The 12711-nt window shown below is 38.6% G+C and overlaps 1 protein-coding gene across 1 annotated transcript; it reads left to right on the top strand.

The window, feature by feature from the left end:
- The first annotated feature begins 388 nt into the window (after positions 1-388).
- LOC139163954 (gastricsin-like) lies at positions 389-12261 on the top strand. Its single transcript, XM_070745341.1, has 9 exons — positions 389-444; positions 1811-1949; positions 3740-3857; positions 4014-4132; positions 5237-5436; positions 7823-7945; positions 9835-9982; positions 11544-11642; positions 12106-12261. Exons 1-9 carry the CDS (start codon positions 389-391, stop codon positions 12259-12261), a joined length of 1158 nt encoding a protein of 385 aa, XP_070601442.1.
- The last annotated feature ends 450 nt before the right edge of the window (positions 12262-12711 follow it).

Raw genomic sequence — 12711 nt, 5'->3', positions numbered from 1 at the left:
CCTTCAGCCTATCTTTCAAAACATACAACAAACTTATTGTCACATGTGCAAGAGGAAATATTTTAATTTAGAAAATTGAAGACATGATGATAAGAAATAGTACCAATCTCTGCCTTTAGAACATTATGTAAGCAGCATTTACTTTACTGATTAAATAGGTTTACATGAGATAAATTTCTACATGTTTTTGAGAAGAATCTTGGTATGAAGTATTATTATCCATTGATAAGGACTCCCACATGACCTTGTGGAATATGTTCATTAAAAAAATGCCCCAACTCAGGGTATAAAAGAAAGGCACCTGGCATAGCCATCTTTACCTAGTGTCCCAAGTCCCTGCAGGAGCTAAAAAATTCAAGTTAGCAACTGCTTTTGGGAAAAGAGGACCATGAAGTGGCTAATTCTTGCTCTGGTGTGCCTTCACCTCAGTGAGGCTCTTGTCAGGTGAGTATGGCATAATTATATAATAGCTTCAATTGCCTTTCAGCTTCAGTTACTCTCTTAATAAAAAATCTGTTTCAGTTTCTCTCTCTCTCCTAATTGTTTTCTTTCTTAAATGATGTCTGCTTACCTAGCTCCAAAAAAAGATTTGGATTGATTTGTGGAAATCATGAGATCAGTAGATATCACACCTGATGTACCTGCCTTTGAAGACCATCTGTTGAGAATCTCATAAACTTTCTTCAGCAGTTGGTTGGCCAATGCTGGACTAAATGAGTCAGGGGTTTGATCCAGCATTTATTCTGTCTATGCTCTTAAAAACTGATTGAATGTCTCTGTTAGATGGATGTCCTTTTTCTAAAATATTCAGAAATTTTAATGCCTTTTGGGGAGAGTTTCTAGAACAAAGTATGCCTTTACATCTTGTATACCTTTAGGTATGTTATCTTGTTGTACAGTACTTTTATTTTTTCATAGCATTTTTTCTGATAAACTGCATCCCCAAATTCAGAAGTGTCTATGTTGAAGAGTAACTGGATTCTCTTTATGTTGTTAAAGTAGAAGAGTATGTAGCATTTTCTTAGGAATCTGGGACTACAGCTAAAGATGTATACACAAGGATAAGTCATTACAACTCCTAGGAGACCCTCAAAAAATAACATCCCTGTTTCCTATGTGGATATTTTCGGGATGATCTAATACACTTTTTGTGTTGCTTTAGGTAGATAATTCATCCCATTCCATCTTTTCTCTGCAAAAATAGTAAATCAGATGGGGGGAGGGTGGCGGTATTTAATAACCTGGAATTATGTAGGTCTAGCTTCTGGTTCCAATACTGGATAGCAATAGTTCCTAAACTTATATACTGCTTCATAGTGCTTTGCAACACTCTCTAAGCAGTTTACAGAGTCAGTATTGACCCCACAATCTGGTTACTCATTTTACCCACCTTGGAAGGATGGAAGGCTGAGTCCACCTTGAACCTGGTGAGATTCGATCTTCCAAGTTGCAGGCAGCCGGCAGTCAACAGAAGCAATACTGCATTCAAACCACTGCACCAATGCAGCTCCTTGCTAGAATAGATAATATTAGATAATATCTTGTTATTGTTCAAATTTGTAATCCTGTTGTAGAACAGTAGAGTTGAAAGGGGGATATTGGAGTTCTTCAGTTTATTTTCCTGCTCAATCCTGCAGAAAAGATTTAATCTCTGACAGAATCAAACACAAATTAGCATTACTAATTAAATAGACTGAGTTCAGTCCAGGTAAAGTTAGACCACCTGCAAAATCTCAATGAAAAAAACTCAATATGGAGAATGTCTAGAGCTGCCAGTTTGATTCTCTGCTTAACTGCTTACCTCACACAGAATCCCCTTAAGAAAATTCAAGTCCATGAGGCAAGTGATGAAGGAAAAAGGTATCCTGGCAAACAAATATTATGATCCAGCCAGCAAATATTTCAATAACTTTGCCGTTGGTGATGAGCCCCTTGCTAACTACATGGATGTGAGTATCTGGTTAGTTCAAAGCAAACTGTCACAATTATGTCAAGATGAAAACTATACGGGAAAAGTTTACGTTAATTGAGAAATCATAGGCCTGTTTCCAATTGCAATTTATAATTTGGAAATCTGGATAACTAACATCAAATACAGCTACATATACCCAATTAACCATGAAGCAGGCAGGAAAACCTAATTAACTTGTGTTAATTGTATACAGTACCTAGTTTAAAAAAACCTGTTACAAATCAGTTGGGATTCTAAAACCGTGTTTCTGATATTTTACTTTCTTCTATATTTTTGCCTATCAATATTCCTAAAATATATTGAATAATATGTTTTGTGTGAGTACAGAATATTCTGTTAGATGTGTTAAGTCCTTACATTATTTATTTTTATTTATTTGTTAGTTTATCAAACTTGTATAAGGTATAGGTATAAACATAAATATAATAAATACATATAAATGGGGACAAAAGGACAGTCGGACAGGAATGGTAGGCATGCTTATGTTACATTCATACAGTCATAAGTGGGAGGAAATGGGTGATAGGAATGATGAGAAAAAACTAGTGGTAATACACACACGCTTACAGACCTCTTAGGAATGAGGTGAGGTCAGCAGTAGAGAGTCTAAGGTTAATGTTTTTGGGGTTTGGGGAAAAAAGCACGGAGTCAGGTAGTGAATTCCAGGCATTGATCACTCTGTTGCTGAAGTCGTATTTTCCGCAATCAAGTTTGGAGTGGTTTACATTAAGTTTAGATCAATTGTGGGCTCATGTATCATTGTGGCTGAAGCTGAAGTAGTCATTGACAGGTAGGACATTGTGGCAGATAATGTTATGAACTACATTTAGATTGGTTTGAAGGCGACGTACTTTTAAGTTGTCTAAGCCCAAGATTTCAAGTCTGGTGGAATAAGGTGTTCTGTTGTGAGCAGAGAAGTGGAGGGCTCTTCTCGTGAAATATTTCTGGACTTTCTCAGTTATATTAATGTTCAATATGCAGTGTGGTTTCCAGGCTTGTGAGCTGTATTTGATAATTGGTCTAGTGAATGTTTTGAATGCTCTAGATTGGTAATGTAATATTTCCAGAGAAGAAGCTACGCAAGATTAGATTGACTACTCTTAGTGCCATTTCGGCAATGTTGTTACAGTGAGCTTTGGCATGATTACTCCAAGATCCTTGTCAGAATGAGGGTTGTCTACAAGGTTGTGTCCTCCAAGCTTGTATTTTGTGTTCTGATTCTTTTTGCCAATGCATAAGACAGAGCATTTGTTGGTTGAGATTTGAAATTGCCACTTTTTTGACCATTCTGATACAGAATCTAGGTCTTTTTGAAGGGTAGCAGCAGTATCTGCAGTGTTAAATGATTTGACATTGTTGGCGAAGATAATACAGTTGCTTATAATATAATCACAAAGGTCATATTTGTTGTCTGTTTGACAGGAATGCAGTTATTTAATAATGTAGGAGCAGGGGTGGGCTGCTGCCCAGACAGTGAGGTGGGGGGAATGTAGTGGGGTAGCAAAAATGGAGCTCCACCCCAGTGTACCCAATTTGTATTGAAAGATGTTGAAAGAAAATGCAGGGTGTCCTGCATAAGCCACGCCCACAGTGTGGTAGTAAAACCTTTTGGTAGCCCTTCATTGTGTAGGAGGCAGGAGATGCCATAATATTTTAACTTCAGAAGTACTTTGTGGTGTACCACTGAATCAAAGGCTTTATAAAAGTCTTTGTAAATTGCATTTAGTGTGGAAGCCCTGAATAATGACCATGTTTTCCTTTTTCTAGATGTCCTATTACGGAGAAATCAGTATTGGAACTCCACCCCAGAACTTCATGGTTCTCTTTGACACTGGGTCATCCAATCTCTGGGTGTCGTCCGTCTATTGCCAGAGTCCGCCTTGCAGTGAGTCTTCTTCTCATTAATTTAAGAATAAAAAAGACACAATTTGTGGAAATGCCTTTTTTGTCCTTCACACCTATTATACTGTTATTTAAATCTGGTGTTGTTATTGATTTGAAAGTAAAACCTTCTCTCTCCCACTCTCATTTCTATCACCAGGAAACCACCCATTATTTAATCCCAGTCAGTCTTCCACTTATTCCAGCAATGGACAGACATTCAGTATACAATATGGAAGTGGTAGTCTCAGTGGGGTCTTTGGCTATGACACTGTGACAGTAAGTAGCAGTTCTGTCTAAGGGGAAATAATTTGTTTGACTTGATAGTCCTACCACAAGGCAATATTATTGATATTAATGCAATGGAGGGTATTTGTTTGGTCAGTGACTGAAATCAAAATAATTATGGTAGTTAGTAATGAATTGAATCTTGAAAACATTCAACCCTGCAAATACTGAAATCTCATAGATGTAGAAAGAGATTGGGGCATTTCCACTGGTCTCACCTTCTGCTGAAGTATTATGGAGTTTAGCTAATGTCCTTTTATTGCTGCCACGGCTTTGATGGATGAAGAAGGGAGAGCAGCTAGATGGTTGATGTGGGAACATCAAGAGCACCTTCCAATCCTTTCCAAAGATCAGTGGATAGAGGCCTGGGCAACACTACACCTTCACTGTTGTGAGAGGAGGAAATTCTAGGAGCTGGTGATGATTTGGAAGAGGATTTCAACCAGTGTTATCCCCCTGCTCTGAGATCCCCAAATAACTTGCCGTCTTTCTTTTCCACATTCAAGTATTTATTTTGTTGCTCCTACTCCTTGCGAACACTTTTCTCATGACATTAGCTCTTGCAGTTGATTGCAAAGTTACATGTTGAAAACTTAAGAATAAGAAATTTTGAATTTTTTGTATTTTTCTTTTTTCATTTGTTTTTCGTTATGCTGTTCATACAATGTTTATGTTTGATTTTAATCAATAAACATGTATATGTATGTAAATCAATCTATACATATATGTATATGTTTTCGTAGATTTTCACGGGTATAGGTATGAAGGTCTTGGCCTACTCGGGTTTCTTCCCGCGTAGGTTTTAGAGATTTCTGGCGACGTTTCTGTGAGGTCCCACTCGTCATCTTCAGGCTGGTGCTTTTGTCCTTGTGCTAGGGTGAACACAGCGAGGCTGAGCACCAGCCTGAAGATGATGATATCTCATGATCAACTGATGTTAGATAGGTTTCTCATCCTCTAATACTCTGCCCAATGAATTATTTCTCGATTACAACAAAATAGATTAGCTATCCATAATTTCAATTTTCTGAATTTCTGCTAGGCTATTGTGCTGTATACCTTTCCTATCTTCTGACTTGTCCTGTTCCTTTGTAGATCCAAGGCATTAGTATTACCAATCAAGAATTTGGCCTAAGTCAAACTGAGCCTGGCAGTTCTTTTCTCAACGCAAACTTTGATGGCATCCTGGGTTTGGCCTATCCCTCCCTTTCTTCTGGTGGTGCCACTACTGTAATGCAAGGAATGATCCAGGAGAATCTGCTTGATGCTCCTATTTTCAGCTTTTACTTGAGTGGGTGAGTATGAAGTCTTTTCTACCTTTCTTGTTTTAATTTGGCTGTTTCAGTTTACTATAAATATTGTTTCTCAATTGTTGTCAATACTTTGTATGCAACTTACAACCTACGTCAACAACATTTCTATGGTTGGAATTTTGAGAAGGACAACTTAAGATCACAGGGGCTTTTTGACCTTTTCACATTTGTCTTAGAAAGCTACCCAGGGAAAGTTCCTGTAAAATACTTACAGTAGATTCTCTTTGGATTCCAGATTTCAGATGCAAGAAAACACTTCTTCACATTAATTTAAAAGGCAGAAAGAGAGAGGGAAGCTTTTGAAAATATCAACCTAATACTATAGTAGTACTAATACTAGGTAGGGCTGAGGAAGAATGATTTTTCTAAAAACATCCTATCAATGTTCCCTCTAATTTTTTGGGGGGTGGGCGGAAAAGTATAGTGTCTGAGCAGCAGTCCCTTTGGGACTGGGCGGCACAGAAATAATAAACAAACAAACAAACAAACAAACAAACAAACAAATAAAAAACCCACCCTGTTTTGCCTCAGAGAATTTCAAAATAAAATACTGTACTGTGTGTCTATAACAGAGAGCTCATAATAGGGCAACTCTATCAATATCAAAATGCCACTTAAATAGTTGAGCTAGTTTCAAACTAGATTTTGATTTTCTTTCTCTCTTCCTTACTCCCATTCTTTTTCTTTCTCTTTTCCTTCCTCTCTTTTTTCTATCTGTTTCTCTCTCTTCCTCTCTCTCCTTCTCTCTCACTCTTTCCCTCTCGGCTTCTGGGCAGGTTTGGAAAACTCTGAGTTGATGATGATTTTTAAGTGAGCGATTGCTCACTGCTCAGCTTAGAGGGAACTATGCATCCTATCAGTTTATGGCACGATAGAGATTTGAACACAGACCCTTTTACAACCTACGTCAACAAGAAGTATGGAGAACATTTTTATGGTTGGAATTTTGAGATGGACAAATTAAGATCACAGGGCCTTTTTGACCTTTGGTTTCTCACATTTGTTTTAGAAAGCTACCCAGTGAAGGTTTCTGTGAAATACTTATAGTAGATTCTCTTTGGATTACAGATTTCAGATCCAAGAAAGTACTTCTTTACATTAATTTAATTAAAAAGCAGAAAGAGAGAGGAAAGCTTTTGAATATATCAATCTTACATTGCTATGAAGTACTAATACTAGGTAGGGCTGAGGAAGAGTGATTGTTCTAAAAACATCCTATCAGTTTATGGCAGGATAGAGATTTAACCACAGACCCTTTTGTTAGTAATTACTAAAGTCTAAGCCTCTCTAAAGTATTACTGAGATCTAGACGTGAAATGTTGCTCATGCATTTTTTAAAAAAATATATCCAGTTGCTTGATAATTTTTTTCCTGTTAAATAGATTCTACTTTGTGTACATTACTCTCAGGGTGCTTTAGGATTTCTTTAGAGTTTTAAAAATGGTTCTGGAGATTACTGGTATAAGATAGAAAGTACTATTTTTTATCCTATCATATTTGCCCTTTACTCTTGATTTGTCCGTTAATCTCTTGATTTGCCAGATGATCTCACTCTTCAGCACTCTTTAGGGTGGACACAGAGAAATGAAATGACCTATTACTTGTCATCCTGGGCAATCGATTTAAGATATCAGTATCAGATCCCAGATTAATATTTTGAAACATTTCCTACCTATAAGGGCAGTTGGATAGTTTGTCTGTCTGTTTGTTTGTTTGTTTGTTTATCATAGAGAGTGAGCATTCCAGAGGTGGGTTTCAGCAGGTTCTGACCAGATCTGGAGAACTGAGTAGCTTAGAGAACTGGTAAATAACACCTTTGACTGGCCCTATCAATGCTCTGCCTCCAGAGTCACAGTTGATTGGGAGGAAATGGAGATTTTGCAGTAACCTTCCCCTGGAGTGGGGTGGGAATGGAGATTTGACAGTATGCTTCCCATGCCAGGCCAACCAATCCACGCCCACCTATCCACACTCAAAGAACTTTTTGAAACCCTCCACTGGACCATTCATGACTGGTTTAAATCAATCTTTTCCCATACTTGGCAACTTTAAGGGGAGTGACTTCAGTTTCCAGTATGTTAGCTGAGGAATTCTGGGAAGTCCACCCAACAAAAATGGGCAAGTTTGAAAAAAAACCCTAGTTTAAACTGTTTTCCACTCCAGGTAGTGAGAACAGATTACCCAAACATCTGCTTCTATTTCTGGAGTTGCATAATATTGTCCCTTGACACTGGGCAACCTTTCAAGGAGGGTATTACTTCCCCATAAACAGGTCCTTCAGTCAGCTAAACAGGAAACATTGGTATGAACCAGAAATTACATATCTCAATCGGGTTGTCTTTCTGACTTTCTCAATTGATCTTATTAGGCAGCCAAGCACCCAGGATGGTGGTTCACTTATATTCGGAGGAGTCGATTCCAGTCTCTACACTGGTCAGATTAATTGGAGTCCAGTCACCCAAGACTTGTATTGGCAAATTGCAGTTGAAGGGTAAGGCTATTTTCAGTAGTAGTATTTACCAAAGAGCCTGATGGAAAACTAACAGAAACTTCAGTCTTACATTAGGAATAATCTCTTGGAGACGGGATTTGGAAATCTCTATGTCCAAGGACACCAGTGAGACCCCAGGACCACCTAGAATATTGCAATTGTTTTTAATAGTAGTTTTTAATACGAGAAAAGGAAAAAGTGGTATCAGTACATAGTAGAACACATTCAATTTGAAATTATGGAAATTAAAATGAATATGATCGATGAAAATAGAGTGGAAGAACTGATGGGAAGATGGGACAGGGTCAGAGGTTTTATGGCTAGTAGAATTCGAGACCGAGCCACAAAGAACAAATTCGAATCACTCTACATTATGTAAATATGTTGATGTTCCTGATTTTAAAATATTATAAATTAGTACATCCTCATTTGGTGGAGGGATTGAATGATTGTTGTTGGGTAGCAGGAGCACATATCACTCTGTACTCTGTGTTGTGTGTTTTTGTTTATATTATGAAAATCAATAAAATTTATTTTTAAAAAAAGACAAAAGGCAAAAATATGAAAGGGAGAGGTATGCAATTGAATGTAATAGCAATAGCATGTAGACTTATACACCGCTTTACAATGCCTTACAGCCAGGCAGGAGTTCCACTTACCGGCCGCTACAAGTACCCTCTCCAGGACTGTCGTGGGCGCACAGGAATCTAGTGGGCGTGTACCCCCATTGGTGTGAGACTGGGCTTCTACACATGTGCAGCAAGCGAACTGTCATGTGCGAACACTCACGTGTGTGAGATTTCACCCATTTTTGGCGGAAGAAGAAGAAAGCCAAAAATCAGAGAAAATTCTCATGCACAAGCATCATCGCGTGAGATTTGGCTTTCTGTGCATGCGCAGAAGCCAAATCTCACCCGTGCATGTGTGTGCACACATCGGTGGTGCCGGGATATTTGCGCATCTCAATTTCTGCTACCGGAACCCCGATCCCAGCCATACCTTCTCTAACCCATTCCTGTTTACAGCCCTCTCTAAGCAGTTTACAGAGTCAGTCTATTGCTCCCAACAGTTTGGCTCCTCCTTTTACTCACCTCGGAAGGATGGAAAGCTGAGTCAACCTTGAGCCTGGTGAGATTTGAACTGCCAAATTGCAGTCAGCCGACAGTCAGCAGAAGAGTCTCTGGCTTCCTAAACCAAGGCAACTTGTGCAGAATGCGGCCGCGTGAGCAGTTATGGTCTCCCCAGATATACCCATGTTTCTCCAACACTCCGCGGACTGCATTGGCTGGTGATTGGTTTCCGGACACAATTCAAGGTGTTGGTTATGACCTACAAAGCCCTACATGGCACCGGACCAGATTACTTACAAGACCGCCTTCTGCTTCACAAATCCCAGCGCCCAATTAGGTCCCACAGAGCTGGCGTTCTCCAGGTCCCATCAAGCAGAAAATGTCTGGCGTGACCTAGGGAAAGAAAATGTTTGGCGTGACCTAGGGCAAGAGCCTTCTCTGTGGCAGCCCCAGCCCTGTGGAATCATCTCCCTCCAGAGATTCGCACTGCCCCCACTCTCTTTGCCTTTCGCAAGAGCCTCAAGACCCATCTATATCGCCAGACATGGGATAGTTAGATTTCTGACCATTAAATGTTATGTGTGGATGTGATTGAGTTATTGACTGCTTTTTAATGTAATGGGATTTTTAGCTTATAGTTTTTAATTATTAGATTTGTACACATATTGTTTTTGTATTGTGTTCTGTGAGCTTCCCCAAGTCTTCAAAGAGGGGTGGCATACAAGTTTAATAAATAATAATAATAATAATAATAATAATAATAACAACAACAACAACTCTGATCCTAATAGCAATTATCTCTGGACTTTCTTTCTCTAGATTCCTGATTAACAACCAGGCCACCAATTGGTGCAGCCAGGGGTGCCAGGCAATTGTGGATACCGGAACATCCCTACTCACTGTTCCTGGGCAGTTCTTTGACAGCCTGATGCAAGACATTGGAGCCCAGCAAGACAACAATGGCCAGGTAGGGGAAAGCCTCTATATGCAGGGACAGAGAATATTGAGTGTAACAGGCAATCCTAAATACGGTACCAGCAAGAGAACTGGGATTTATTGCGGGTATGAAACTATTTCCCAAATGAATCCAATATAATGATGGAAAAACTGACTCCATTAATATTCATTTCATTTATCCAGATAATGGGAATTGTGAGGTGTGGTGGGAGGAGGGAAGTTGCCAGAAAAATGTACAATTATTTGGTAAGACCTGTCAGAAATATGCGATATATTACTGTCCTTGTGAACTATAATAAATCATTTCCAGAGGTGATGGATTAAAAGAGAGAATTTGCTTTCAAACAAGGGTTTTTTTTATTATAAAAGTAGAAAAAACAAAGTATGCCATGAGAGGCATATAAAATACGTCTTCACATCATGGCAGCTAACAAAGAACAGAGCAATACAATAAGGAGAATCTCAGGAGGACGGATGTGATGCATGAATGATGTGCCAGGATTTTACATCATAATAGGAGGAGTTAATAAAACTCCTCCTATTAGTTAACTATTTAATTACTGAATAACTCTGAATGTCTCTGAATGTCTCTGGGGCTGTCAATACTCAGCGTGACAAGACCTACCCTATCATAGTTGCTAGTTCTTAGTTTAGCTTTTATCAAACGAAATCAAATCAAGATGCTAGTGGAGGCTCAACTCCCATCCATCTGCCAATAAAGGGAAGAGTTTTTTTCCCTTCTAATGTATCTTGATATTGAATTAAGCCAGTGTGAGTTAAATCAAAATAAGAAGGGGAGCAGGATGCTTATTTACTGTATAGTTTATGTCTTAGAACAGTGTTTTTCAACCAGTGTGCTGCGAGACATGGTCAGGTGCGCCGCGAAGAAGGAAGCTCAGGTTCCGGTCTCATAACTTTTTGCTGAGAGAGAGAGTGAGAGTGAGAGAGAGAGAAAGAAAGCAAGAGAGAGAAAAAGAGAGTGAGAGAGAGAGTGAAAGCAAGAAAGAGAAAGAAAAGAGAGAAAGAGAGAGAAAGCAAGAGTGAGAGAGAAAGCAAGCAAGAGAGAAAGAGAGAGAAAGCAAGCAAGCAAGAGAGAAGGAAAGCAAGAGAGAGAGAAAAGGAGAGGAAGGGAGAGAGAGAGAGAAATGAGCAAAAAGGGGAGGAAAAAAGAGAAATGAGAAAATGATTGAGACAGAGAATGAGAGGAAAGAGAGAGAAACAAAAGAGAGAGAGAAGTGACTCTTGATTTAAAGCATATGATAAAAAGCACCCAAAGAATAAGAGAGAAAAAAACTCCAGCCCTCGCCTGGTTTTGGAAATGGTTCAAGAGTGTGTATACACACACACACACACACACACACACACACAAGGGAGGGGAGGAGAGAGGGATGGAAAAAGAGAGGAGAGTGTCTTAGGGTGTCATTTTGTGTCATTTTGGTTGGTGGTGTGCCCAGGATTTTGTAAATGTAAAAAATGTGCTGCGGCTCAAAAAAGGTTGAAAATCACTGCCTTAGAATATTGTACTTATGGTTTTTGTACATTGTCTCTATATCTGCTTTTCTATTCTATAGTTTGCGGTTAATTGCAATAACGTTCAGAACATGCCAACCATCACATTTGGCATTAACGGAGTTTATTACCCCCTGAGTCCATCTGCCTATACCCTTCCGGTAGGTCATTCTTTTTGTCAGCTGTTTTCAGGTTGGTCTTAAGTTTCTGAAATGACCTTGTATCAGTCATTTACAACTACTCTATAGAAATGCATGGCACAACTAGATTCTCCTCACTTCTCCATGGAAAAGCAGAGAGCATGACTTTAAGATGCTTTCATGGAAAAGCTGAAGAAAGGAGCTAAATAAGTTGGCAAGATACTATGGTATATAAACAAGATATGGGGCACCAGAAGGTGCAATATGGCATAAAGTATAGTTCCGTTAAGAAAATAAATAATTAAAATGCAATTGCAGAATTGTGGTTATTTTTGTGATTAAAAATCTTGGACATTATATGTGTGTAGAGAGTTTGAATACTGAAAGTTAAACATTGCTTTCTCAAGTTAACTTCTCAGGTTATTTCTAATATTTTGCCATAGCCCAAAGGTTTTAATGCAGTCTGTGTCTTTTTCCCCAACAGTATTATGGTGATAATTGCCAGATTGCCATATCGCCAACTTACCTGCCATCCCCGAATGGGCAACCTCTGTTCATCCTTGGTGATGTCTTCCTCCGGTCCTACTACTCTGTGTATGACTTGGGCAACAATCGGGTTGGATTTGCAACAGCAGCATAAATGTATCCAACAGTCCTATGCAGTCATCTGCAAAACTCTTCCACCAAAAATGTTAAAAAATCAAAGTTGGTTTCCTCCCCAAAGAAACTGGAAGCAAATAAATAATGATTATGCAAAGGACAGTTGTATGTGTGATTTTTTTACTTGGCAACTATGAGAGCATAGAACAAGAGATGTTAAGATGGTTGGAAGAAATATGGCTGGCATCTCAATGTTTTCTTTGAACAACAATTTCCCTCGATTTATTTATTTTTTAAATCTATCCCTAATCCAGGAACCAGATAAAGACTATATAATATTTTTCTTCTTACATCATCTTATAATTACATCCTTTGTGTAGCTGCCTTGAATAGATGTAATTGGAACAAAAGAGATATAGGTATAATCAAAGTGTTCCTTTTTAAATATAGAAATAAAATTAAACATGGGTCTTAATTACTCCTTTAAATT

This window comes from Erythrolamprus reginae, chromosome 3 (assembly GCF_031021105.1).
Source record: "Erythrolamprus reginae isolate rEryReg1 chromosome 3, rEryReg1.hap1, whole genome shotgun sequence".
Taxonomy (NCBI): domain Eukaryota; kingdom Metazoa; phylum Chordata; class Lepidosauria; order Squamata; family Dipsadidae; genus Erythrolamprus; species Erythrolamprus reginae.
The sequence above is the reverse complement of the archived record's forward strand: the minus strand, read 5'-3'. Positions and strand labels throughout refer to the sequence as shown.

What these genes read in the sequence shown, in the direction of transcription:
- LOC139163954 (XM_070745341.1), top strand. Translation starts at nt 389, where the DNA reads ATGAAGTGGCTAATTCTTGCTCTGGTGTGCCTTCACCTCAGTGAGGCT. An exon ending in CTCAGTGAGGCTCTTGTCAG is followed by an intron (nt 445 to 1,810) that starts GTGAGTATGGCA and finishes TACCTCACACAG; the next exon opens with AATCCCCTTAAGAAAATTCA. An exon ending in CATCTGCCTATACCCTTCCG is followed by an intron (nt 11,643 to 12,105) that starts GTAGGTCATTCT and finishes TTTCCCCAACAG; the next exon opens with TATTATGGTGATAATTGCCA.